The following is a 25,457-nucleotide window of genomic DNA, read 5'->3' as shown; positions in this document are numbered from 1 at the left end:
AGCAGTGTGACATGTTTTGTTTAATTTTATTATTTATGGATGCAAATACCAGCCCTGTAACTATTAACAGCTAATTATCAATCTATAGATGTAGATTACACCAACCCAACAGTAGCTACATTTAGAGCTGCATATTTAGCCCATTCATTGAGTTTGCAAAGCTTATTACCATAAACATGGAGAACAGACAGATTCTAATACTAATTAATTACACACCTCCTGTAACTGATAGCTTGTCCACATCAGCATGTAATCTGTAATAATGTTTTAAATATTGTCATGTCAAAGTCTCTTCAGAGTTAAAAAGGGCGCTTGATGAAAATGAAAATAGTGTCTTGTTTTGCCTGTAAAACATGGCTGATAGGTTCAAACATATTTCTTGGTTAATATTTTGAGAGTAGACAGTTATTAGACAGATTATTTTGGAATAATATACTGATAAATAAATATTAAATACTGATAATATGTTATCATCAGATCTTAACACATGGTGACCATGTTCATTACACCCCTTTCATGCCAGGTAAATTAAACAAAGACAACTGTATATGTTGGGTTGTTGTTTTTTTTGTTATAACATTTTATTGCAGAACTGCATAAGTATCCCTGAAAGATGAAGACAGACTGGACTAAAGTGAGTCTACTATTCTACTGTAGCTAGGCTTATAATTGCTAATTTAAACAAATATTTTCATTTTATTGTGGCTTTCAACTGAACTGAACTTTGGTGTCTCTTTTACACAAGACAGGTCAACACAACTGTGTGTATGAATCAGTAAATATCCTACTTATATCCTGCCATACAGTATAATATCAACTGAAACAATATAACTATAGATCATAAACACAAAATAGAATGACAAAGACCCACACCAATCACGATTAGGTGACTTCACTCCCCATACAGTAACCCACTGTCATACATCCCAGTAGGATGAACACCTTCAGGAGAACACGGTGTTTTTTCTTCTGGGCGGTTAAATCGTTTCCATTCAGCTCTTCATTTCTTTAATTGCTTCTGAAAATCACGAGCTTACGTGATAGTAACGTGCTGGCATCGTGACAGGAGGCTCATATGTTGGGGCTGCACCGTGTGACTGCCTGCCTGCCTGTCGCCGCTCGCCCTTTCTCTTGCAGCCACACCCTCCCATCTCCATCTCGCACGCGTGCAGCTGTGCGGAGCTGTCTGTGCGTGCGTGAGTGCGTGCGTGCGTCTCCCTGTCGGGCACCCGCAGCATCAGCAACACAAAAGGGTCGCAGCTGCCTGCCGTGGGCTACCTCAGCACAGATCGGAAGGAGGAATCGCGTTTAAAATAAGGTGGTGGGATTTTTTTCTCTTTTCTAACATGATATTGGTGTTTATGGTGAATGTTTTCCATTTTCACGGCGCTGATGACCTTGTCACTGCATCCCACCTCTCATTCCTCATTGACCTGCACAGATCTTCTGCTCCATCCTTCGCAGATGTGTGTGTGTGTATGTGTGTGTGTGTGTGTGTGTGTGTGTGCGCTGTAAATGGGCTGGGACTCACAATTTGATCCGACTTGAAATGCGCAAACGCCGGTGTCAACAGGCCAAATTGTAATGTATCGTTATTTGTTTTTAATCCGAAAATAATACTAACCAATTAAATGTCATTTGGATGTCATCTTTGACAGTATGTGAGAAAAGCAAAGGCCAGATTCTTTGTTCTCCGAGCGCCTTTTAGTCTGCAATTAATAGACTGTAATCCCTGTGCGGCGCGCATCCGCTAATCTGCTATTAACGGTTACGTATTGATCCGTGCTGTAGATCTGCGCTGATGTAGTACATTCAATCCGCGTCTTTCTCCAAAAACCATAGACAATACAGCCTTTGAAATGTCAGTGGGGTTTCAGTCAGCTGGAATCCCGTGCACAGGCCATATGGCGCGGCCCTACATGTGCGCAAAAATGAAATTGTGGATCTATTTTTCTACGCGTCATTTAAAGGCGTTTAAATCAATGCTGCATTACTGTCATCGTCAGTGGTCTCTGGTGCTGAGACACAGAGAGGCAGGGAGAGTAGATGGCACTTTGCCAGCAATGAATTTACAGGCTGCTGGTGCTGGATTTATGGTGCTGCTCTGTGTAAACTGGTCTGTTTTGTGCTTGGCTGCTTCAGCACCTGATTGACTGACAAGTGTACATTGTAGTGGTTATGTATAGTTCAATAAATATATGCACTGATGGCTGAGTTATGATACATTAAACCACATGTGCCATTCAGCTCTGTGTTTTGCAGAGGAGAGCTTATGGAAAGACCTGTTATAGTAAAGACTAGCTCACCATCCTGATACAAGAATCATGCTGAATAAAACACTGCAACCATCAGTTTAATATCCAGCCTGAAGAGTCTCAGGTGTATAGAGCAGTGATTTCACTAAGTTATCTTGTCATCACCACCCAAATGGTGACTAATGAACATTTTCTCAGAGACATCTGTGGAGTGCCTTTACAGTGCCAAACAGCATCCATTTTACCTGAGTCATACATCACCTTATGACCTCAGATAAAACTGTAGCGACAGATCTGAATTTAATCGCTGCGACGCATACAAAGAAAGTCTGACTCAATGTTTTCTGTGTGGTTATGTCAATTTGCAGTCATGTAGCTGCATGTTAGATAAACATAGACTCGCCTCCTAGTAACACGTCAAAGTGCTATTTTGAATATGCATAACCAGTAGTGGAATGAATACAACTGGAAATACTTACCTTGTTGTATTACAGTACAAAAAAAGCAAGCACTTATTCTGTGATCCTAATCAGAGTGTATTCTTGTGGATGGTCTGAGTCCACACATGTAGTTAAGTATTTTATCACAGTGCATCACATCTCCTGACCTTCCTGCATGCTTTTTATGTAAAAACTGTGTTCTTAAATGCAGATGTACTGTAATGTTCTCTGTAAAACTGTATTACTCAGGTCCTGGTATTTCAAAATTTTACCTCGGTACCATAACTGAGTAAATGGATGATACTGGTGATTTGGTCAATGCTATGCAAAGCTCTTTATAAGTCAATCATTATTTTTTTAAGATTATCAGTAGTATGTACAGTAATGTATAAACTGTGTGTTGTCAGTGTTAGTATCAGGGCTGTCCTTGTCTAAAGCACATTTACATTTGTAATAACAGTCTAACACTCATTTTCTTATGAGGTCTGTCCTCATTATTCAGTCCTGTGTTGCGCAAGTTATCATCAACTCTACAATGAATATACCATTCAGTGTGTAGTCTATTATTAATATTAATAAACTATTGTTTCACTGACATGTATGAGGCATTTAGGTTGTTTCAAAAATGTCAGTGTATATCCAGAATAACAAGGAAATTTAGAATCAAACTGATGATTATGATACATTGTCACAGGGTCAAGTCAAGTCCATTTTATTTGTATAGATCAATATCAAAAATTTGCCTCAAGAGGCTTTACAATCTGCACAGCAATACAACACCTTCTATCCTTAGACTCTCAGTTTAAATAAGGAAAAACTCCCTAAAAAACAACCTTTAACAGGGAAAAATGGAAGAAACCTCAGGAAGAGCAACAGAGGAGGGATCCCCCTGCCAGGACACACAGATGTGCAACAGATGTTGTGTGTACAGAATAGACCAGATAACACAATTATAGAAATCCAGCATGAACAAACAGGATGACACAATTATAGATAAACTGATAACATGTATAAAGAATCTGATCAGGAGGATGTCAAGCAATTCCCAGAGACTATGTAGCTTTAGGTCATCCCTATCATCCATTAGCATATGAAACATCAATAAATGCATTGATATATTTTCATCTTTTACTGCAGTCCTGATTTGTATGATATATAAAAAGTATTCAGGCGTTTATTCTATGCTCACATTTCCATGAATATTATGAATGACTGGTTTAGTGCATGTCAAGTGTGGTGGCAGCTTCTGTATCACTGATGGCGGTTGATCATGGTGTCTGTACTGCTTTACAGTGGAGTCATCAAGACTCTCTGCTTGTGCTGTGTGAGTGTGTGTGTGTGTGTGTGTGTGCATGCATGTGGATGTAAATACCTGTGTGTGAGAGCATGTGTGTGCTGCTTTACTGGGGGTTTCTATTTATGCACAGAGTCGGTCAGAGAGCAGTCTGACTTTGAAGTGCTCTGCAGCTGTAATATATCCAATGCATCCAGGTTGGTAAAGCCCCATCATTACCATATCCCTGTGTAACTGCAGTGTGATCCTGCAAAAACTGTGTGAGTGTGAGGGAGCCGGCCTTTTTTACACACACTAACACCACATTGATGTCATCATGATTCCAGATTAGACTAATACAACCATAAAATCAGGATTTTATTTAGTCTTCTGGTATTGAGGCTACCGAACGCGGCTGTAGTTTTCCGTTTAGAAATTATTTTTACCATAAAAAACAACCATTCGTGACCGTAACATTATTAAGGAATTGTGGTGCAACACATTACAAACCATTATAATCACACATGTGCATACATGGTTACTGTTAAACCACAATGAAAGCCTTTGTGTGCATCAGCCAGTTGAAAAAGATGAATGCCACTCTGTTCTCCTGCACTGGCTATCTGGCTTGAAAACAAAGTGTCACTTTGTGCCTCCTCAGCACAGCAGCACTAACAGACACAGTCAGAACGCCCATCTCTCCCCGCTCAGCGCTCTCACTACCCCGATCCCCACCGACACGCCTTCTCCCCTTGGACCGGCTGACTGTACATGCGCTCCACTCCAACACGCATCTGCACTCATGCACCCACACTGACACGAGTTCTCGTTCCACGGTACGTGACCGTGCCTTGGAAGGGCAATCAAATTTTCATCAATATGAGAATATCAAGGGACGTTCACTCTGTCACTTTTCTGTTCGCCCACACTCACACACATACACGCATACACACACACACACACACACACACAGCTAAGCCTTCATTGCATCTGACACCTGACTCCAGGTAATGCCCTAGATCCACAGTAACAGCAGGCAGGTGGAACGGACACACACTCATAGATACCCTCGCTCACAGAGACACTGCAAGACGGTAAGAAGGCATTCTCATACAGAAATTAATAACAGTTGCCCTTTAGAGCAGCGTGTAGATCTTATAGTTTGACTTTTACTGTAATTTGGGTTCGTTCTTTCAGCGTCACTGGCATTCTGTGTGTGAAACCACTGTTCATGTTGTTTATGATGACTGATGAAGTGTATCAATATTACTATGTCAGCTGTGAATAGCACAAGTCCCAGTGTTTGTGTTTGTGATGCTCAGTCGTGAGATGAAAGCCTCTCTGTTGTTGTTTGCACACTTGAGCATTGTTAGTTAACCATTGGTTGGTGTGGAAAATATAATCATGGTCATGTGATACATGTTGCGTGTCACTCTGAAGTCCTTTGTTTCTTCACATGCACCCTTTGGACATCTAGTGAGTGGGTAAATACCACTACCTTACAGCATCATGTCTGAAAAAAATTAACATTATGTAATTCATTAAGGCAGTGTTTATTTATTGCTGGCCTGTTGGACTATTTTATCCAGTAGTGTACTGGTAGCTATACTGGCATTTAGTACCTCTAATCAGCTTTTTAGCCACACAAGCAGCATGGCTCCAGTGATCACAATGTTTGTCTGTCGGTCGGTCCACCTCTTCGGTCCAGTCTGAAATATCTCGAATTATTGGATGGATTACCATGAAATTTTGTTCAGTCATTCATGTTCCCCAGAGGATGAATCCTACTGACTTTGATGATCCCCTGACTTTTCCACTAGCGCCACCATGAGGCTCAACAACTATGGGATGGATTGCCATGAATTTTGGTACACTTTCATGTGTAACTTGAATTCATAAGTTCAATTTGCCCAATACTTTGGTTTATGACCAAATACTTGTGAATTCAGCCTCAGCTTGACTTTGTGTTTAGTGCTAATTAGCAAATGTTAGCATTCTAAACACCTACTTAGAAAACTTAAATCCTTTATACCCTTAAAATCAGCATTTAGCTGTGCTTAAGTACAGCCTAACAGACCTAGTGTAATTTTGTTACCACACTATGCCTCAGCTCTCACTGAAGTTGACGTAGGATTGGGTCAGACATGCTAAACACATGGGACTCTGTTTTCATTGGGGCATGAGCATTGGCACAGACAGCATCACCACATGTCACATTTTAAATGCAGTTTGCTCTTATTTCTGATATCTTTGTGCTCTGTATAATGCATATGGCACAAAGGTGAGAGAGGATAGGAGTTACACAAAACAGAGGTAGAACATGGAGATACATTATGTTGGTATTTTGGTGAAAACTGTGTTGGAGATAAATGTTTATGGACCAGAGGCCCGTTTGACAAAAGCTATTAGCAAGCACTGCTTACACACAGCGTGCAAATGGTGGTAGCGTCACTTGCTAATGTTCACAAATTGCAGATAAATTTTGCATGTCCTATGTGCATGGGTCATGGAGTTTGTTTTGTTTAGATGAATATGTGAAAATGAGGAAGAGGTGGTGAAACAGGCCCACAGTCTGTTTCTGCATAACATCACTCAGCTGATGATTTTGTGATTCCATCAGCAAATGCAAGTGAAATGCATGATGGAAATGTGCAGCTATAGAATAATAATGCTAAATAATGTGAATGAACATTTTGAATAGAGACACTTAATACACTCAGATTATCATCAAAATAATAGTTTATTGGGGTATTATCCATTTTATCAGTGGATGCTTCTTTCCAGCATCTGTCATCCACAACTGCTCATACTCTGTATGAAAGCCATCAACACACGGCTGCTGCACAATTACCAGACAAATTCTGTGCCTCTGTGCACATCATAGTGCTCTGCTCTACTTTTTTTCTCCGTTTGTGTCACAAACCATCAGATGTAGGAGATAGTGACATCCTGGGGACACACTGAACACACACAGTTCACAGTGAACTTCTCCCCCCCCCTGCAAATTCTCTCTTCATATTCTCATCTAAAAACACTGGGTTACCAGGCATGAAGGCCTACTTGTCTGTGAAAGCAGAATTGCATTTAAAATTGCAGTATTTGAAAGCCTAATTATCTTTTTTAGAAAGGAACTCTTGTCATGTAAACTGGATTAGTGCGAGGAATGATCAGATGATGCCTTCATGTACATGACTTAGTTTACTCTCAGTTTTTGCAGCAGTAATGTGACTGGTTAGGGGGATAATGATTATTCACCACATACCTCTGATATAAATTTTGCATAAATTACCCATCTCTTTTGCATATAGTGTGTGCTGGGTATACAAACATCACAAGTGCACTTGGATACTCCCTCATTTTCCTAGTGCATATGACCTGGCACTTTACAGCTGCTGTTAAAACAACCACATCAGGAACCACAGTGTTTGTGTATATATGCAGGTGTGTGCCAAGTGAACTATTTCAGTCTGTTTGTAGTGATAAGAGTCTGGTATGTGAGTTGATTCTGTGTTGCGTTTGTCTGCTCTGGCAAATATGTTGCCATAGAAACCAAAGGCTGCCCAAACTTCAGAGAATGTTAAAGAATGAGATTTGGAGAGTTGTGTGTACTGGGCCCAAAACTACTATCAGTGATGGTGAAAACTTATGTTTTGCACTATAGATACATAGTTTTTGTCCTTGTCACCACACCCATCCTGAGTTTACTACTCAGACGTGCTTCCTCACCCACCTCTCCCCATGTCACCCTCCATGCCACACTCATGTTCCTCACAACAAACTAACAAACCTAAACCTGCTGTTGTGTCTCTGTTCTGTATTTATTTCACCATTTCCTCCCACAGCGGAGGCAGCGGAGACGTTCATCTGGGTAAAACAAGCTTTGTGCAAAATGGGCAGATCGATGTTCCCTAAGGTTTTACTGCAGTGGTGCGCAGCTATCTCGAGCTGTGCATCTGAAATAGGTAAACTGTTCCACGGCTCCACCACGTTCGTCTGTCTGCTTTGTCAGCAAGCTACTTGTGCTGTAAGGTTATGGCAGTTAGCCGACGCCACGCTGCTACAACACTAAAGCCATGCCATCGGACTCCGGTGGTTGTCTCGCCCGCTCTGGTGCAGAGTTGTGTCACCATTAAGTGATGTTGAGCTGCTGGGTCGTTCGAAAGCGCTGCAACGCGGCATCGTGTTATGCCACCGCCATACTATGATGCAGCTGTATACTTGTCAAAGGCATTTTTCTGCTTCTGTAGAGCACATGGCTGCTCCTTGTGCTTCTCTCATCCCATCTCTAGCTCTGCTCCCCAAGTCTGTCGTCTGCAGCAGTAGGCCTACAAACACTCGCACAACAATAAACACAAATACAAGTCATACACAGGCTTCATAGCACACAGACATTTGCTTAACATTAGCAGTGGCAGCCAAGAAAAGTCAACACATGTAAACAAACAGACAAACAATAAAAAAAAAAAGAGCGTCTACAAAATCTCTCTTCAGGCCAGCAGACAAAACCACATACAGTCTCTCTCTTTGCCACACACACTGTCTGTTCACACACTCCTACTACCAAACATGCTTGTTTGCTCCTTGTTCTGTGCTGGCTGGAGTCAGACAGGACAAAGAGCCTTTCTGGGCGAGACATTTCTGAGAGAGTCTGTCCGGCTTTGTCACCCTCAGGAAGGAAGCCCACGACATGCTGATCCCACTGGAGACAGCGGGCTTCTCTCCGGCTCTCTCAGTACTGTCTCACACTCTGTGGTATTCGACCGCCGGCCCGGATGCTTGTGGTTTTACACAACACACATTTCCGCAGTACATCAGAAAACCTCTGGCTCGGCCATGCTGCAGACAGGTGTTGAGTGGAGGACGCGTGGGTCCAGGGTTCAGGAAGCCGCCTGTGGTTTGTTGGTTCCTGTCGGTTTATGAGATGCAAATAAAAGGTGGTTCATGGTTTGATTATTGTGATTATTCCTGCTGTATCTGTATGGAAGATCTCTAATCATTGGACTGAGCCAAGGGTCATCAAACGGAGAGTGAACATAATCAGCTCAGCTGCTATAAAAGAAGTGGATTTTTTTTTTTTTGTCTTTAATTTCAGTACTACCTGCATCCCCCAACCACTAGTTGTTTCAGATGTACTGCTGACTTTTTAACATCACTATTTCTACACCAACAAGCCACAACAGAGTGGCCTCAGAGGGCACATTTTGATTTTAAAACATCACAGGCTTTATTGTGCCCCAGACAAGCAGTTCATCAAGAGCTACCAAAGCTGAGCTTTTTGATGATAAAGCTAGAGGTGATGGAGAGCAAAATAAAAAGCAAGACGTGAAAGTGAAACTGCAGCTCAGCTCGAGCACAGTAAATGTTCAGCGCCCCTCTCCTGATCTCTCATGTTTGTCTCCTCTCAGTCTGGGCTGCTCCCCTCTCTTCCCTCCATTAAAAGCTCACACTTGCTCCTTTTAAACCTGCACTAAAGCATCGTCCCCATGCTCACTTCCCTCTTCTCTCACCGCAGCCAAGGTGTGCCGTGACCATGGCAACAGACGCCACGGAAACTAAGCATGACATGCATTTAGAGGTAACCGAATCCAAAGGCCAAGGTAAATAGGAAAAAAATGAGTGCTTTTAGATACATCTTAAAGAGACAGTGCTTAAAACAGAGTCAGTGATAACATCATGAGGATGACATGACCTCTGTTAGCCTCAGTGTAATGCTCTTTTTTTTCACTGTCTCTTTAAGAACTGCATGGTGTGGTGATGGGTTTGAAATGATAGAAGAGATTTACAGAAGCCTTTAGATTTGCTAGTGGTTTGCTGTGTCCACATTTCTAACTTCTCTACTTCACTAACCTCTATTTTATCCCTTTAAACAGTTTTTAGATAGCATTTCATCAGGGTCCATGATGAACCTATGTAGCATTGATTTTGATCAATAGTGTAAAGAAAAGAAAAACAACACGTTAATATCAAAATGTCAAGAAGCCCCATTTGTGTCCAGGAATTGCAAGAGACAGCATTCAGTAGATAAAGGCCTAAAGTTCAGTGTTAAAGGAATAGTCCAACATTTAAGGAAATGTGTGAATTTGCTTTCTGGAGGAGAAGTAGATGAGGGAATTGATACCACTCTCATATCTGTTTGTTAAATATAAAGCTACAGCCAGCAGTTGGTTAACTTAGCTTAGCAGAAAGACTGGAGACAGGTGGGAAGAGCTAGCCTCACTCTGTCCAACAGCTACAAATCTGTACAAAACCAAAGTGTAAAAACAATAACTCAAAGCCAAGAAATAGCCAGTCTTTATGCTAAGCTAGGCTAACTGGCTGCTGGCTTTATATTTACTGGACAGATCTTCTCTTCTAATTCTCTGCATTTCCTTAAATGTTGAATTGTTTATTTAATGACATAGAAAATCCATTAATTTACTCCACAACACCCTAAATGTTACCTTGCTGACTGTATTGTTATTAGAGTTGTGAGCTGCTGCATTGTCTGCATTTTACCTTTGATTTGTGCAATAAGTAGAATTCAAAAGCAATTCTTAGGAGCCACACTCCCGCTGGTTTTCCCCTCCCCCAGCTAGTTCATTTGCCTTTACCAGATGTGAAATATTTCCTGATCAGATGGCTAGAATGAAAAACCAGCAGGGGTCTGACTGTAGAGGACCAGGGTGAAACCACAATGAACTACAAACATACAGGAAGCAAGAGTTAACCCTAGTGTTAGGTTGGGAGTGGAGTCCTGCTGCTGCTGCTGCTGCTGCTGCTGCAGCTGAATCGTCTACACTACTGAAAAAAGTGTCCTTTCACGTTTCACGCATGAGTGTGTGAGCATGCCCACGGCAGTGCATTATGGGCTTTGTAACAGAGTAGAAACACTGGACGGGCTCTGATGCTGGGAGAGCATGCTGCAGGGAAACAAAACATCAGCGTCACAGCATAATATCATTTGCTGCTCTGACAGACAGAGTGGGTCTGACAGAGTAGTGAGCGTGTCATCAATTTCATCAGTGCTCTATGTAAACACATAAATCTATGAAAACAAAAGGCAGATTTGTTTTTAATGTGATTGTCAAGTGATAAGCAAAGCTACTGATAAAGTCCCTCAAATCCCAGACTCAACATGCACAGACTCTTAATATTTTTTTCAACATATTTTATTGAAAGAGATACAAAAAACAATTCCATAAAGACTTCTCCCCTTTTTCGCTCTCATTTTCCTGCCACTTAAGTAATTTCATTCCCACATAAGACTCACAGATTTATATCTAACCCAATTTTATAGTATCTCCATCCTGATCAAAACATCCCAGTCCAAAATAAAAATTGACAAAAATGAAAAGAAAAGGAGGACAAGACACTAACAGCAAAATGAAAAGAAAACAAAGCAAAGCCATTTCTCAAGAAGAAAATGCCAAATATTCCTTAGTTCCAGTCACTCAAATGTAAAGATAAACCACCCTTTCTTGTCCCATATGATCATGGGCTGAATATCTTTGGGTTGTAGACTGTAGGACATAGTAATCAACTTGAAATGGGCACTTCCTAATACTTTCTGAAATTTTCTTCCTGACATTTAAGCAAAGGACTAATCTATTAATCAAGAGAATAATCAGCAGATCAGCAGGTTGTTTGTTTAGCAAAGAAAATATATGGTAACTATTTCTTAAAATTAGTTGAGAAGCATTACCATTTAAAAATGTAATTTTCTCCAATTTAATTAAAATAAAACTACATCTTCAAGGCATAAAGAGGAAGATGGAGGCATAGGAGATTTCCAACAAAGTGAAATTCTGTCTAATGATTGAAGTTTAACTGCAACTGTGGTTGTGGCATCTGTCACATTTGTCATAAGTATATGAGTACATTGTGGACAGTTTTGGTTTAGTGAGATGCCCAGACGACATCACAGATATGGTTAAGACTGATAATGTAGTCTTCGTAGAGGTAATTGACTTCTATTGATTGTTTGCTGTGCTACTCAGACTCTAAGGATAAAAGCATTCCATTTTAATTAAACCTGGGCATTGTCCTATCTTATATAAACAAATTGTGTACTCAGTCAATCAAAGACAGCAAATAAATCATAAATTCACAACTTTGCCAGTTTTTATATTAAATTGCTCAATATAAACTCATATACAAAACTTGAACTTCAGAGTCAAGGATCTAAGTGGGGAAATGAGTTTACTGTATCATTTCCCATGATGCCTCTGGTATAGTGAGCAGCATGCGAAGTGAAATCCCACACCAGTTGCTACTTATAGCTCTGAAAGGGATACCCACAGAGCCCTGAGAACGCCTGTCTGCACAGTGGTGTAGAGTAACTTTGTAGCTCTGTAACCTCACCCACTTTGGTCATCCAGTGGACCTCCACAAGTACTCAGACACACAAATAAATACACAGACAAAAACAAAACATGCTGCCGGACTTACACAGGCAGACAAAGCAGAAATGTTCACTATTACATTTTGAAATGAAGTAAAGAGATATCTGTTTACATTTTCTTTGGGATCCTGAGGCTTTTGCACATGGGAAAGTTTAGCTTATGTATAAGAGTTTATAACTTTCTGGTATGAGGGATAATGAAGAAATAAAGATATCAACCAGTTTCATTCAAGGCACTGTTGTGCAGCCATGAACTCAGTACATCCTTGAACCAGCAATTATCTGAAAATGGCTTTTTACAACTTTTGTTTTACTACGCAAGTTAATTGTCAACATACTTTTTAAATATTTGGTAGCATGTTGCTCTTCATAAAACAGTTTGTAATAATTTAACTCAGATGGAGTTATCTCACTGACCAACAGATCAGAGAGGTTGCCAGAGTGATTTGCTGTGATATGTACCTGTAAGTAGCAATAAAAGAGTACTCCTGGCACCCTGGTTGCCTAATGTTTACAGTCCATGCCATATAACCACATGTCCCTGGTTGGATTCTGGCTTGGGACCTTTGTTGCATGTCATAACCCCCTCTCTCTCCCCTTGTTTTCTGTCTGCTCTTCAAAAAAAAATCTTTAAAAAAACATACTCCCTTTGGTTTTGCATCAGATAATACACATGTATAACTTGGAAAGTTGTTATCTATTGAAGTGTTGCTCAAATACTGCAGGACAAACATGATGTGAGTCACACATTTCACAGGAACTCCTTAAGCCATGAGGGTCATGGTGGGTTTTCACTGCTGTCCTTTCTCTCAGAACCAATCATGGACTTGCTTATTTTTAGTCAGTAATTCAAGGATTTGATCACCATATTTCTAAAGCTGCTATGGCTGTGGGTGCTCCGTTTTTATGCGTGGTGTTTGTCTTTTCCACTTCCTGTATATATGAGTAAGTATGAACCAAAGAGCCAAGGTTTTCTTCTTATTCCATCTGCTATTTTGATTTATTTTCTGTTCATTCAATCAATTCCATTTCACTACCTAACATGCAGACACACAAAGACACACCCATAGGCACTGTGCTGCTTGTAACTCGCTTGAGGGCGAGATACAAAGATTGAAGATCTGATTGCAAGTAGTCGTGGTTATCATCTATTATCTTTGCCAACAGAGAGAAGGCGACAGGGCAAATTCCAGCCCTTCAGAAGACTGTTTGGGAAGAAGAAGAAGCGTGAGACGAAAGTGGGCTTTGATGGAGCAGAGCTAAAGGCGAGTTTTTCTACTGGGGAAGTGTGCAATGGAGTTGTATCTGACAATGAGGAGCCCAATCAAAATCTGAGGTAAGAACATAGGTCGAATTTCATATTTACACATATTTTTTTATAACTGAGCTTTTCCACGTGCGATTTTTATTGTCACTAATAAAAGCTGCAACCATGTCTTATCAATAATTTTTTGTATCTACAGGAAGTTTGAAAATTTCTTATCACTTTCATTCAGATAGTGACCTTTTATATCTTCTTAAACCAATTTTATCCAAGAAACAACTTTGCTTCTTATCAAATTCTTTTTTGTTTTCTCTTTGGGTATCCATTCATACCTCTCAGAAAAATGAAAGTGCTAAAATAGCCTCTCATAAACACTGCAAGTTGTGGTTACGCAATCTGTTGAGAAAAGGGTGAGGCCCTGTTCAAATACACCTCATAAAAGGATCAACATGATTTGAGCCTTCAATCAATGTGCGGAAACTACTGGTGTGTAAAGAGGTCATTCATTTCTTTGTGTAAAATGACTTAGGGAGCGATACTACAGCCCTGCGCATGATAAATGAATGAATGACTGACAGTAATGACATGTTGCTACACTGAAGACGCTCTTGTTATTCTGCAGAGAGTTCAGTCCCATCGGATCTCGAGCTCTCTCACACGACAGTATCTTTATTCCGGAGGAGCCGGCAACGGAGCCCAGTCCAGATCACACCATGTCCCAGGAAAACGTGTCTGATAAAGTTAGGAATCTGCAGGTAGGCCTTAATGCAATGTGCACTCAGATCAGCTCTCTTCTGTCTATATACAGAATTAACATGCAACCTTTATTGTTGATCACAGAGGCAGATAGCACAAGGTATAAAGTTCGGCCAGAAGCCTCCCTCTCTGAGGAGAAGTGAGGGAGATGAGGGTAGTTCAGACGAGGAAGAGGTTCCCCGGAGCCCTCTGAAGGTGATGGCGCAGGTAGAAGTCGAGCCAGCAAAAACAGAGCCAAAGGTAACACTTGTTAACTTATACTGGTGACAATTTGGTTTAGTTTTGAAAGTAGTGAGACTGAGATGTGTATCAGTAAGTAAATGCTTTGTTATTGGAACAAAAGCAGGTCCAGGAGACCCAACAAGCAGGACTGCACACCACCCCAATGAAGTCCTTGAGGTCCAAACGAGTTCTTCCACCTACTGGTACGATCGAGTCTATCAACCTGGATGCTGTCCCGCAGTCTGTTCCTCGCTTAGACAACACTGCCGCCAAGCATAAATTGTCTGTCAAACCAAAAAATCAGAGGGTTTCCCGCAAGCACCGGCGGTTTACACAGGTGAGCCAGAGCTATAGTCAGATTGTAGGATCTTAGCATATTGTTGACTCAATCTGTGAGATTTCCCAACCTTTGTTGTGGTTAAGAAAAAAATAATCATACTTCCACTTCCCCAGGATCTCCAAGAGGTATCTATTCCTGGTGTGCTGCTAGAGGATCTTGAGGCAGCAGGCGTCTCCACAGACGATCAGCACAGGACATCTGTTGAATGGGTTGAGTCCCTTGAAAGCTTGAAGAAACAGAGACTCCATGAGGAGGAAATACAAGAAACAAAGAGGAAGCTGGAGGAACAGAGGTTCAGACAGGAGGAAGAGGAGAGAAGGAAGAGGGCAGAGGAGCTGAGGTTGCGTGAACTGGAGGAGGAGAGGTGTCGTAAACAGCAGGAGGAGGAGCGCATCCGTAAAGAGGAGGAAGAAAGAAGGATTCGGGAGGAGGCAGAGAGAAGGAGCAGGGAGGAAGAGGAGAGAAGGATCAGGGAAGAGGAAGAAAGGAGGCGGCGAGAGGAGGAAGAGCAGATGTGGAAAGAGGAAGAGGAAAAGAGGATGCGAGAAGAGCAGGAGCGCCGACAGCGGGAGGAGGAGGAGGAGGAGATGAGACGACTGGAAGAGCAGAGGAGAAAAGATGAGGAGAGAAAGAAGCGGGAGGAGGAGGAAGAGGAAGCGAGAAGGCAGGAGGAGCTTGAGGCTGAGCGTCTACGTTTGGAGAGGCTAAGAGAGGAAGAGGAAAGGAAGGAAAAGGAGGAAGCAGAAAAGCAGAGGTTGCAAGAGATTGAAGAAAAGAAAAAAATGGAAGCAGAGGAGAGAATGAGAAAGGAGGAAGAAGAGGAGCAAAAGAGGCTGTCTTTAGAGAATCCGGATGGCAGCTCAGATCCACAGGAGAGGCAGAGGAGAGCTGAGGAGCTGCGCTGGAGAGAGATGGAGGAGAGACAGAGGCCTTTCTCTTTCAAAGTTTCCTCTGGAGAAAACCAGATTTTGTTCCAGAAGGTCAACCTGACACCTGTTACGCCGACTTCCAGCCACCAGAACGGTGCTGTAGCTGATCAGAGAGAAGGCGCTAAGGCCTCCTCCTCTGAAGGACCAGACTCCCCCAACCTGCCAACATCTCCATATGTCCCCCACACAGCCATCCTGGTGACAGGTGCCCAGCTCTGTGGGACAGCTGTCAATTTGGACCAGATCAAAGATACCGCTTGCAAGTCTCTGCTGGGTCTGGGAGAGGATAAAAAGGCCCAGGGAACACCGCCAACCAAGAGCAAGACTTCACCAGACCGCAAGTCTGGCAAAACCAAATCACTCAATGAGTCCTCGCTCTCTACAGACCAGTCCAGTGCTGCCGTCCTGGCAGAGTGGGCTAGTATCAGATCGAAGATATTCAAGGGAGTAGAGGAGGGGAAGTATGACGAGTACCCAGAACCGAGCAGAAGCCAGCCTCAGCCCAGCAGTGAAGAACAGCCTCCGTTTTCCCACACGAACCTCAGGAAGACAATGTCAGCCAACGCCAAGTTCTCCATCACCCCTGCAAAGAAGAAGTTTGGAGATTCAAACAGAAACTCTGAGGTGTTCACTGCAGACGACAAAGAAGCAGGAGAGGAAACTCCTCCGTCTGATAGCCCCACTGCATCCTCGCCAGCTCCAACCAGTAAACCTCAAAACAGGACGAGTAAAACTGTCCGCATCGTAGAAAGAGGGTCAGAGGAGTGTATGTTTGCCAAAGACCTCCCTTCTTTCCTAGTTCCCAGCCCTGGAGCCAAACCCGAGGGGCCAGAGATGAAGAGCAGAGGTCACAGTGAGACAGAGGTGTCTGAAAGCAGAGAGGAGGGAGAGGAGCAGGGCCCAGGAAGTGAGGATAAGCCCTCACCTTTTGGCATTAAGCTGAGGAGGACCAACTACTCCCTCCGCTTTCACAATGAACAGTCCACAGAGAAAAGGAAGAAACGCTACAGTGCAGGGGACAGCTTTGATGGTGTCCCTTCACCTCTCACCCCCATGGAGCCAGACTCTGATGCTTCCTCTGTCTTTTCTGACAAATCAAGTCCTGCATCGCCTCAGAAAGACGGTGTGGTCGGCAAGTACATACATGCATCTGCCTCCCCCGCCATCCCTCGGGCTAAATCAGGCAAGTCTGCCAGCCCGACTGCACACAGTGAAGGTGAGAAGGTGCTTTCAAAGCCACCGCTCTACCGAAGACCAACCACATCACCCAAACCTACTGGAGCAGTTCCGACACCTCCCCCATCGCCGTTACCTAAAGTGGTTCATGGCACTCCCAGTGATGCCATGGTTCAGAGAACTGGGGGCGCAGATTCCCCCAGCCAGGAGCAGACGAACAGGAGCGAGGAACCATCAGCAGTGGCCCAGTTGCAGAGGAGCAGCCATGGCCAGATCCAAGGGGAAGAGGAGCCGAAAGAGAAAAGATCCTTCTTCCCCTCCATTAACATCCCCTGGAGAGAGAAGGTGGACAGAAAGACAGATATCATCAAGAGAGGTCAGTGTCACTTTGATCAGGCACTGTGTTGTTAGTGCGGATCAGGAAATTAAGGTCTTGTTGTGTCTCTACCATTGATTGTATATAGAGATGGACGTCATGACAGCTCCCCAAAAGTGAAGCCAAAACATTGTGATTGCCCCTTGGTGGCTGGTTGCAGTATAGGTCATAAATCTGGCCCCCTCCATGTTAGTGGATGGGTCATGAGCCAAACTAAAACATGAAAGTTCACGTCAAATTAACTTTTCCCAAAGATAGATTCTATCATTTTAGGTAGATCTTATCACCCTGATGTTTGTCCAAGGGCTCATTTTTCTGATAAAAATGTTTTGTTGTTTGTTTTTAATTAGTTATTTGCTCCAATTAGCTCTGGCTTCAAATGGCATCACAAAAGCAAGATGGCAGCTCCCGGAAAGGAGATATTTTGGCTTCACTTTTGCGTAGCGGTAGAAAGTGGAGACACATGTCCATATTTATATACAGTCAATGGTCTCTGCATGGCTTAAAGAAAAAGTTTGACATTTTGAGGAATACGTTTCTTGGCTTTCTTGCCAAAGTTAGATGAGAAGATCGATACCACTCTTCTGTCTGTTCTGTAAAAATACAGCTACAGCCAGCAGCTGTTAACTTAGCTTAGCATAAAGACCGGAGACAGGAAACAGCTGGCTTAACAAAATCCACTATAAAGTTGGCTTCATTTGCAAATTTAAAAAAGGGTTTTGTTAAAGATCCCCTCCAGACATGTTTTAAGATTTATATAAAACACTCTACTTTGAACTTTTTTTGTGTAAAAACAGGGCTGCCAACTTTTGACTTCCCCTGGGAACAAATCTCACTCCAAGCTGTTCATAATAAATGAGCATTATTCATGGTAAATTGACTCACTTGACCTCTCTCTGACCTTACGAACCAACACTTGGTTCGTAAGACTTTTTCTTTTTGCTAATTTGTGTTTATTGGATAGCATTTTTGATATTCACTCCAGGTATTACACATATTTTTCTTCAAAACATAGGATAAGAAAGATCTATGTTCCTCATCAAGTTGCTCCCATCATCTGACATTCCCCATTTCAGTCTCTCAGGTCTATGGATGCCTGGTTATGTTTTAAAATGGGGGAGCAAATTTAGAAAGATACATCATTAGGGGGAGGTTCTGGGGGTCCTCCCCCAGAAACAAATTGTAATTTAAAACAAATTTCCTGCATTTCTACACCACCTTACGTCTTGGTTTAAGTCAAAAAACAGCCACCTGTTAACCTTGGTAACTCTCACTCCTACCTGCATGTGCACAGTGCAAGAGGAGAGGAAGAGATGCTGTGCTGCTGCCAGAAGAGCTGCTGACTGAGATTACTCTGAGCAGTATGCATAGGGATACATTACAATATACAGTAACAGATCTGTGTATATTCCTCACTTTCCCTTGATGGTCTGAATAACTCGCTGCTGCACAGTGCTGCTGTTGCTCTGTGCTGCTCTGTCTTATCTGTCCGTGCGCTGTCAGTGTCGTCTTTCCATGCTGCACTGTTATCAGTTATGAATTTGTTTTTCACTGCATGAGAAAATGGAAGTGTGGTGTGAAAGCATGTGAAAAGTGTCAATTGCATGAGTCTCATGGTCAATGTATGAGATTTGGCAGTCCTGGTAAAAACCATATCAGACACGAATTATTGTTCACTTATCTTGTTAAAATCCTTAAAATGACATCTACTCCTTCTCCCTCATTAAAAAATTTCCAGAATCAATGAATATGCAAATGTATTTTCATTTCAAAAGATGTTTTATACTTTATTATGAAGTCCATTCTCAGTTTTTGCGCACTGAAGATTTCAAGTTTTCACATCACACTTGTGTAAGTTGCATAGTGGACCAGGATTGGCTCCAAACTAGTTGTGATGTCACAAATCATGCTCATAGGCTCAACCCTTAAAATCGGATTTTCAGTGAGCACAGAGAAACTTTCCACTTTCAGCAGATGAATGTGAAAACAGTCTTCTAGTGTCAAACTCTGCACATACATCATTCTGCACAGAGAAGCTCAAACATTCAGCTGAAGGAACAATAAAAACAAAAACACATTTTTGGGTGGTGGGGGACTTAAAAAATATTGTTATATTTCTCAAAGCATGGTATGGAAAATAGTATATTTTTGGTATTGGTACCAATACTCACTTGTACAGGCTCTAATATCTCCATACACTGCTATAGCAGTTTACCAATATGCATGTGTTCCCCCGCAGAAAAACCGTCACTACAGAGTAGGCACTCACTGGACAGCACAAAGGTTCAGGAGAAGGAAGCTGGGCCGTTATGGATCACACTGGCACTGCAGAAGCAGAAGGGCTTCAGGGAGCAGCAGCAGAACCGAGAGGACCGCCGTAGCCACAGAGAGGCCAAACTGGCAGAAAAACAAGCAAAAGACAGAGACAGCGTATGTGCTCTAGATTGACTCTTTACCCACTTTTCTAATATTTCTCTTGATTGCACATAGTCTTCTTCTTCTCAAGCAATCGCAAATCTCTTTTGCAGGTTAGCCCCACAGAAAGCAAAGGAAGTGGGAGCACCAGTCCCAGTTCTAAACCTCAGACACCAGAGGAACCCAAGAGACCCGACAGCCTCCTGGGACGATTTGAGCGCCGAGAACACCTGAAAAAAGCCAACACTTTACCCAGCTCTGTCACTGGTAAGAACCTGCATGTACAACAGCGCAGCCAAGATTAGTCTTTGATAATTGATGAATCATTTAAGTCATTTATCAAGTAAAAATGCCAAACTACTGGTTCCAGCTTCTCAGATGTGAGGATTTGCTGCTTTTCTTTTTGGACTGTTGGTCAGACAAAAGAAACAATCTGAAGATGCCACTTTTACTAAAATTAGACATTTTTCACTACTTTATGACAATATATAGGCTAGATAATCACAGAATATTTAACTCAAATATTTCAATAATAGTCAATGGAAAATTAATCAACAACTAATTTTGATAATCAATTAATCATTAGGGTCATGTTTCTAATAAAAATAGCAAACGTTTGATGGTTCCAAGTTCTTAAATGTGAGAATTTGCTGCTTTTGTTTGTCTAACATAATAGTAAATTGAATATTTGGGGGTTTTGGACTGTTGGTCAGACAAAACAAGATATATGATGACATCATCTTTCGCTCCAGGAAATTGTGTTGGGCATTTCCTACTGGTGTTTTATAGACCAATGACTTATCAAAAAAATAAATAGAAGATTAATTGATAATGAAAATAATTGTTAGTTGCAGCCTTAATTAGAAGTTCCTCATATAATACAAGCTAAATCGATTTTCTAAATGAGCTCCTATAAATATAAAACATATAAAAATACTATGCTCATTTCTTTCAGGTAAGTTTTGTTTTACACAAAAATGGTTCAGTTTCCTCATTAAAAATCATTGAAAGTTACATAATCTATGAATATGCAAATATTTTTCACTTCAACTGCTGGGTGTAAGATGGCTACTTCAGTGTAAAGTTCATTCTCAGTGTGTGTGCACTGGAGGCTTCATGTTTCCACATCACACTACTGAACCAGGATTGGCTCCAAACCAGTTGTGATGTCAGAAATCCTGCTAGTACGCTACATGTCTTTAACTCTACATGTCTTAAAGAGAAAATTTCCCCCTTAAGCAGATAAATGTGAAAACAGCCTTCTAGTGTCAAACTGTACATACATCATTCTGCACAGTGAAGCTCAAACATCCAACTGAAGTAATAAAAATCAAAACACACTTTTGATTAGAGGGGGACTTTAAACTTACGTAAAATGAGTATAAAAAGGCTACTCAGTGTAAAGGATAGAGTTGTAACTAAATGTTGTCCTTGATTTGGTGTTTCAGTTGAGATTGCAGACTCTACACCATCGCCACCTGCTGTCAAGGAAGTGTCAAAGCGCTTCCCCTCCAGTGACTCTCCACAGGTGTCTACAGAGCCAGCCTGGCTGGCCTTGGCCAAACGAAAGGCCAAAGCCTGGAGCGACTGTCCTCAGATCATCAAATAACACCCCCAACAGCCCCCCCCCACCCCCCCAACTCCCCCAAACCCCAGCTCCACAATGGGCTCTGGCCTGCATCAAGACTGCACACTGCCCACAGACTCTGAAGCACCCCCCCGAGTCAGTTTCACCTGTCCTCCCCTCCCAAACTCCAGATCTCATCACTCACCATGAAAACCCTCCTGACTGTGAAACAAGTAGAGCCCTCCATCACTTCGTAACTCTAACCCTTCACTGGCTGGTACTATTATCATGTTAAAGTGCGCTTCGCATTCAAATACTCCAATACAATTGCACAGATATATGTAAACAATTGTTGCGAGCATGCGCATTCTGTATACAAACACACAAAATATATGTCCCAAGAAGACACAGATATGATGAACATGTCGCAGTCAGGGACTGCAGAGTCCTCAGCAGCCAATCACAACCATGGCTGGCTATTGCAATAGCCAACCCCAATTTTTTTGATTTTGTAGCCAACTGTGTCACCGTGATTGTAAATAAATAATTCACTAAACACAATATGAGGTGAGACACTTCTGTATCAGAGAGATGAAGTTTTGACATATGACAGTGTTTAATCAACAGAGGGTAACTGTCTGAATCGCATTTTAAGGGCTACCAGAAACAATAACTCGACATGACCCTGTTGAATCTGCTTTGTGACAGCTGATGGAAGTGTTTAAGTCGTCTTCTTTACCGTATTCCCTCGTTGGTATTATTTATGTGAAGGAATGGATTTATCCATGTTGAAATGATACTGTATATCTCTTCTCTGAGCCTTGTTTGTCATGTACAAAAGAAGCCTTTTTTTTCCTTTTTTTTTAACTCATACTCGAAACCTTAGCATAACAATGCTCACTGTGTCCGTGACGACTGTGATAGCTTTCTAAGAAGCTATTGAACAATTTGCCATTAAGAAGTAACCAGAATCTGTTTGTAAAGCAACATGTTCACACATGGTGGGTGCACCTAAACACAGCACTGAAGACCACAAGTGTTACTGGGCATTTACAGTGAACTTGCACATTACACTCACGGCTGTGTGATGGCCTAACTTAGATTTTTGCTTTGCTTATGGAGACAGACACTTCCTGCTTGCTGTAACATACAATTCCTGTAACACACTTGTGTTTGTAGGCTTATGCCATTACTTCCTCGTAAATGTGATACGATCTTACATAACGTAAGCATTTCCTCAATGAAAAAAACAAAAACAAAAAACAAAACTCCAGCATTCTCATTTCCTGCCACTCACTTAATGATCTGTATGTATGTAAGTATGTACTGTATGTAAGTCAAAGGCGTTAACAGAGCTTTGGTCAGAAAGAGGCCCAAGTCACTTTGTCATTCTGTTTCTAACTATGGTCGTGCACAATAGTGTAGTGTACGCAGTGTTATATGTAACAAAAAAAAAAAAAGTTTGGTATTATTTGCACTTTTTTGTCCCACTTAGAGATATTCATGAGAAAATTCTTAAGAGATACAAAATGTTATGAATAATGTAAATTAAATACTGATGTCTGAACCTGATGGACTCATTATTTCCCTGTTCTAGTTTCAGATCTTAAACCCGGAACTTTAATTAAAAACTTATTTCCCAAAGCACCCTCTCTGCTCTGACACAGAAAAGCCAGCAGTGTTTATTGTAAAATTAGTGCAAAAATACATTTCATCTTTCTACGTTTCTTCTTTGACAGTCAGCTTTAAACAATATACATAATCATTGCGGCACCCGACTACAAGAGACTGTTCCCACACCACCGGGGATGAAAACAGCTCTCCGGGAAGAGTAAACGAGGCCAGCATTTGTCCATCTTGAACATCCAGGATCCAGACTGTGCTGTCTGTGGAGGCCAGGCCCACAAGAATCCCCCTCCTGCCCACAGCCGAGCCGTCAAACACACATGCACTGGCGTACACCTTCCCTGAAGTCTGGAAAGTCCAAAGCAAAGAGCCATCGGCACAGTTCAGACAGTACAGGCAACCGTCATGTGATCCACACAGGACCTTCTGCTGGTCTGGTGTGACACACGGAGAGGAAAAGACGGGTCCCTTAGTCAGAAACTGCCAGAGCTGCAGAGAAACAAGAGTCGCACACTGAAGTGTTTTCCAATTTGACTTAATTTTCAGAACAGAGTTTCAGTTGGTAAAAGTCTTAATACAAAATGCTCCTAATATTGGCCTCAAAATCTCACATAGCAACACTTGTATCAAATTAGGTAATATATAACGCCAAAGGCTTATAACACCATCCAAACTATTTGTATGTTTATCACTGAATTTTGGTCATTGTTGTATTTTTTAATGAAATCATCATCAAATAATGCTGTCAAACAGTAAGCAATTATAATTAAGTCAGAGTATACAATAGTATAATACCTTCCTCAAGATTATACTTTTTTTTCAATTTAAGACATCAAACCTCAACAGTTTCCCGTCACTTTTAAGTTTAATCATCTAAAGTCCAGTAAACTAGAAAGCATATAATAATAAACCACTATTTACACTACTGTAATAGACACAAATGCAACATTGTGAAAAAAATCAAAAGGAATGAGGCAGCATTTCTCTTTATTTTTGTTCTCCTTTTCAGTGAGTAAAACAAAGAAAAATGTTTGCACCTTTTTGCATTAATTCAGTGATCTACACACTTCATGATAAGCATTGTGCTAATATGAGGTGTCTGTATTGTAAGGACTGAGCATGTGATTTAGTGTTTTACTGTTTGTAAGGGCAGCATTTACTGTTTAAAGTCTGTTTTAAATAAAAATGAAATTCTGTAATACAGTACATAGTGCTTGTTTTGCTTCTCACCAATTTCCCCGTATTGCTGAAGCAGCAGATGTTTCCATCCACTGAGCCGATCACCACATTACCAGAGGAGCCGTTTGGCGATGAGAAGAATGGGACGTCTCTACAGTAAGACCACAGGACCTCTCCAGTATCCTGGGACAAACCAAAGGACAAAAAACACAAATCAGACAGTACCGTGGTCATGTTTGATCCCTTATAAAAAAACAAAACTGATGTCAAATGTTTATTTTCTTCACTGACAGCATTGAGACAGAGCAGATGACCTCCCAGTGATGCCACGTATAGCTGTCTGAGGGAGGCGTTGAGGTATGGAGAGGAAAACACAGCTCCGCCTCCACAGTGATGCCTCCAAACACACTGCTGAACCTAAAAAAAAAAACACACACACATTAACCTTGATGCATCTCTATCAGTCACATTTATCTGCTCATTTACATCAAAGCATCTATTACACAATACACCCAGGCCACGAGAATATGGATAATCGTGTGGAAGAGGTGACTTAACACTTGCTGCCTCTTTATACCACAAATTCTCACTATTTTATGCGTTATACTTGGATAGATTTTCCATACTTTATTGTGTAAAAACTGATGCATCATGGTGCATTCTTTAATATATAAGGCCTTTGATTGGTGGTGAGTCAAATCAAGCGTAACTTCCATTGTGCTAAGATTCGTTTCAGAGCTTACAAACTACTCTAAACACTTATTTTATTCCAAAGTTTTACCTAAATAAAAGTAGAAATTAAAGTCATATGGTCTTGGTTTTGGCAGTATTGAACTTGTTGACTGGTTACACCACTAAATGTACATTCAGATCTTTGAGTTTTCGGAGTCGTTACACCCAGGTATCTCTTCATGTCAAACACACTCACCTTTGGGTTCAGGGCGTAAACATGCCCATCATGTGATCCCACTATCACCAGACCTGTGAGGGGATCTACAGTGGGACAGCTCTTCACTGCGTCTCCCGTCTCAAACATCCACTGTGTTTCTCCAGAAGCAGAGCACAAGAAGTACACACAGCCATCGTAGCAACCTGGAACAATCCTAAAGTTAACCTTTTTTTTTCCTTTATTTAGTGCAAAATATGTGATTAACACAAACTGAGGGCAGGATAAGTAATTAACATGAAAACACATATGACAAAGTACAGTACAAACAGAAGAAGCAAAGAGAACCAGACAGTAACCCAAACAAAACAAT

At 41.5% G+C, this 25,457-nt stretch overlaps 2 protein-coding genes across 5 annotated transcripts in view; one reads left to right on the top strand and one right to left on the bottom strand.

Moving 5' to 3' along the window:
* The first annotated feature begins 598 nt into the window (after nt 1–598).
* cracd (capping protein inhibiting regulator of actin dynamics) lies at nt 599–22,960 on the top strand. 2 transcript variants are annotated; one of them, XM_044362640.1, is made up of 9 exons: nt 599–1,318; nt 13,516–13,684; nt 14,235–14,367; nt 14,453–14,608; nt 14,715–14,927; nt 15,044–17,411; nt 19,651–19,841; nt 19,940–20,093; nt 21,275–22,960. In XM_044362640.1, exons 3-9 carry the CDS (start codon nt 14,326–14,328, stop codon nt 21,433–21,435), a joined length of 3,285 nt encoding a protein of 1,094 aa, XP_044218575.1. In that variant the 5' UTR covers nt 599–1,318; nt 13,516–13,684; nt 14,235–14,325; the 3' UTR covers nt 21,436–22,960. The 2 variants fall into 2 exon arrangements, with proteins under 2 accessions (XP_044218575.1, XP_044218574.1); XM_044362639.1 differs by having other exon boundaries at nt 14,712–14,927.
* Nucleotides 22,260–25,457, bottom strand: part of aasdh (aminoadipate-semialdehyde dehydrogenase) — a 19,063-nt gene continuing 15,865 nt past the window's right edge. For all 3 annotated transcript variants that reach the window (XM_044362635.1, XM_044362636.1, XM_044362637.1), the window contains exons 11-14: nt 25,127–25,290; nt 24,490–24,615; nt 24,250–24,381; nt 22,260–23,508 (exon numbers count right to left, since the gene is read on the bottom strand). In XM_044362635.1, the coding sequence (XP_044218570.1) occupies nt 23,113–23,508; nt 24,250–24,381; nt 24,490–24,615; nt 25,127–25,290 (818 nt within the window). In that variant the 3' untranslated portion in view covers nt 22,260–23,112. The remainder of the gene's footprint in view (nt 23,509–24,249; nt 24,382–24,489; nt 24,616–25,126; nt 25,291–25,457) is intronic.

The sequence above is a fragment of the Thunnus albacares genome, chromosome 9 (assembly GCF_914725855.1).
Source record: "Thunnus albacares chromosome 9, fThuAlb1.1, whole genome shotgun sequence".
NCBI classification, from domain to species: Eukaryota; Metazoa; Chordata; class Actinopteri; order Scombriformes; family Scombridae; genus Thunnus; species Thunnus albacares.
The sequence above is the reverse complement of the archived record's forward strand: the minus strand, read 5'-3'. Positions and strand labels throughout refer to the sequence as shown.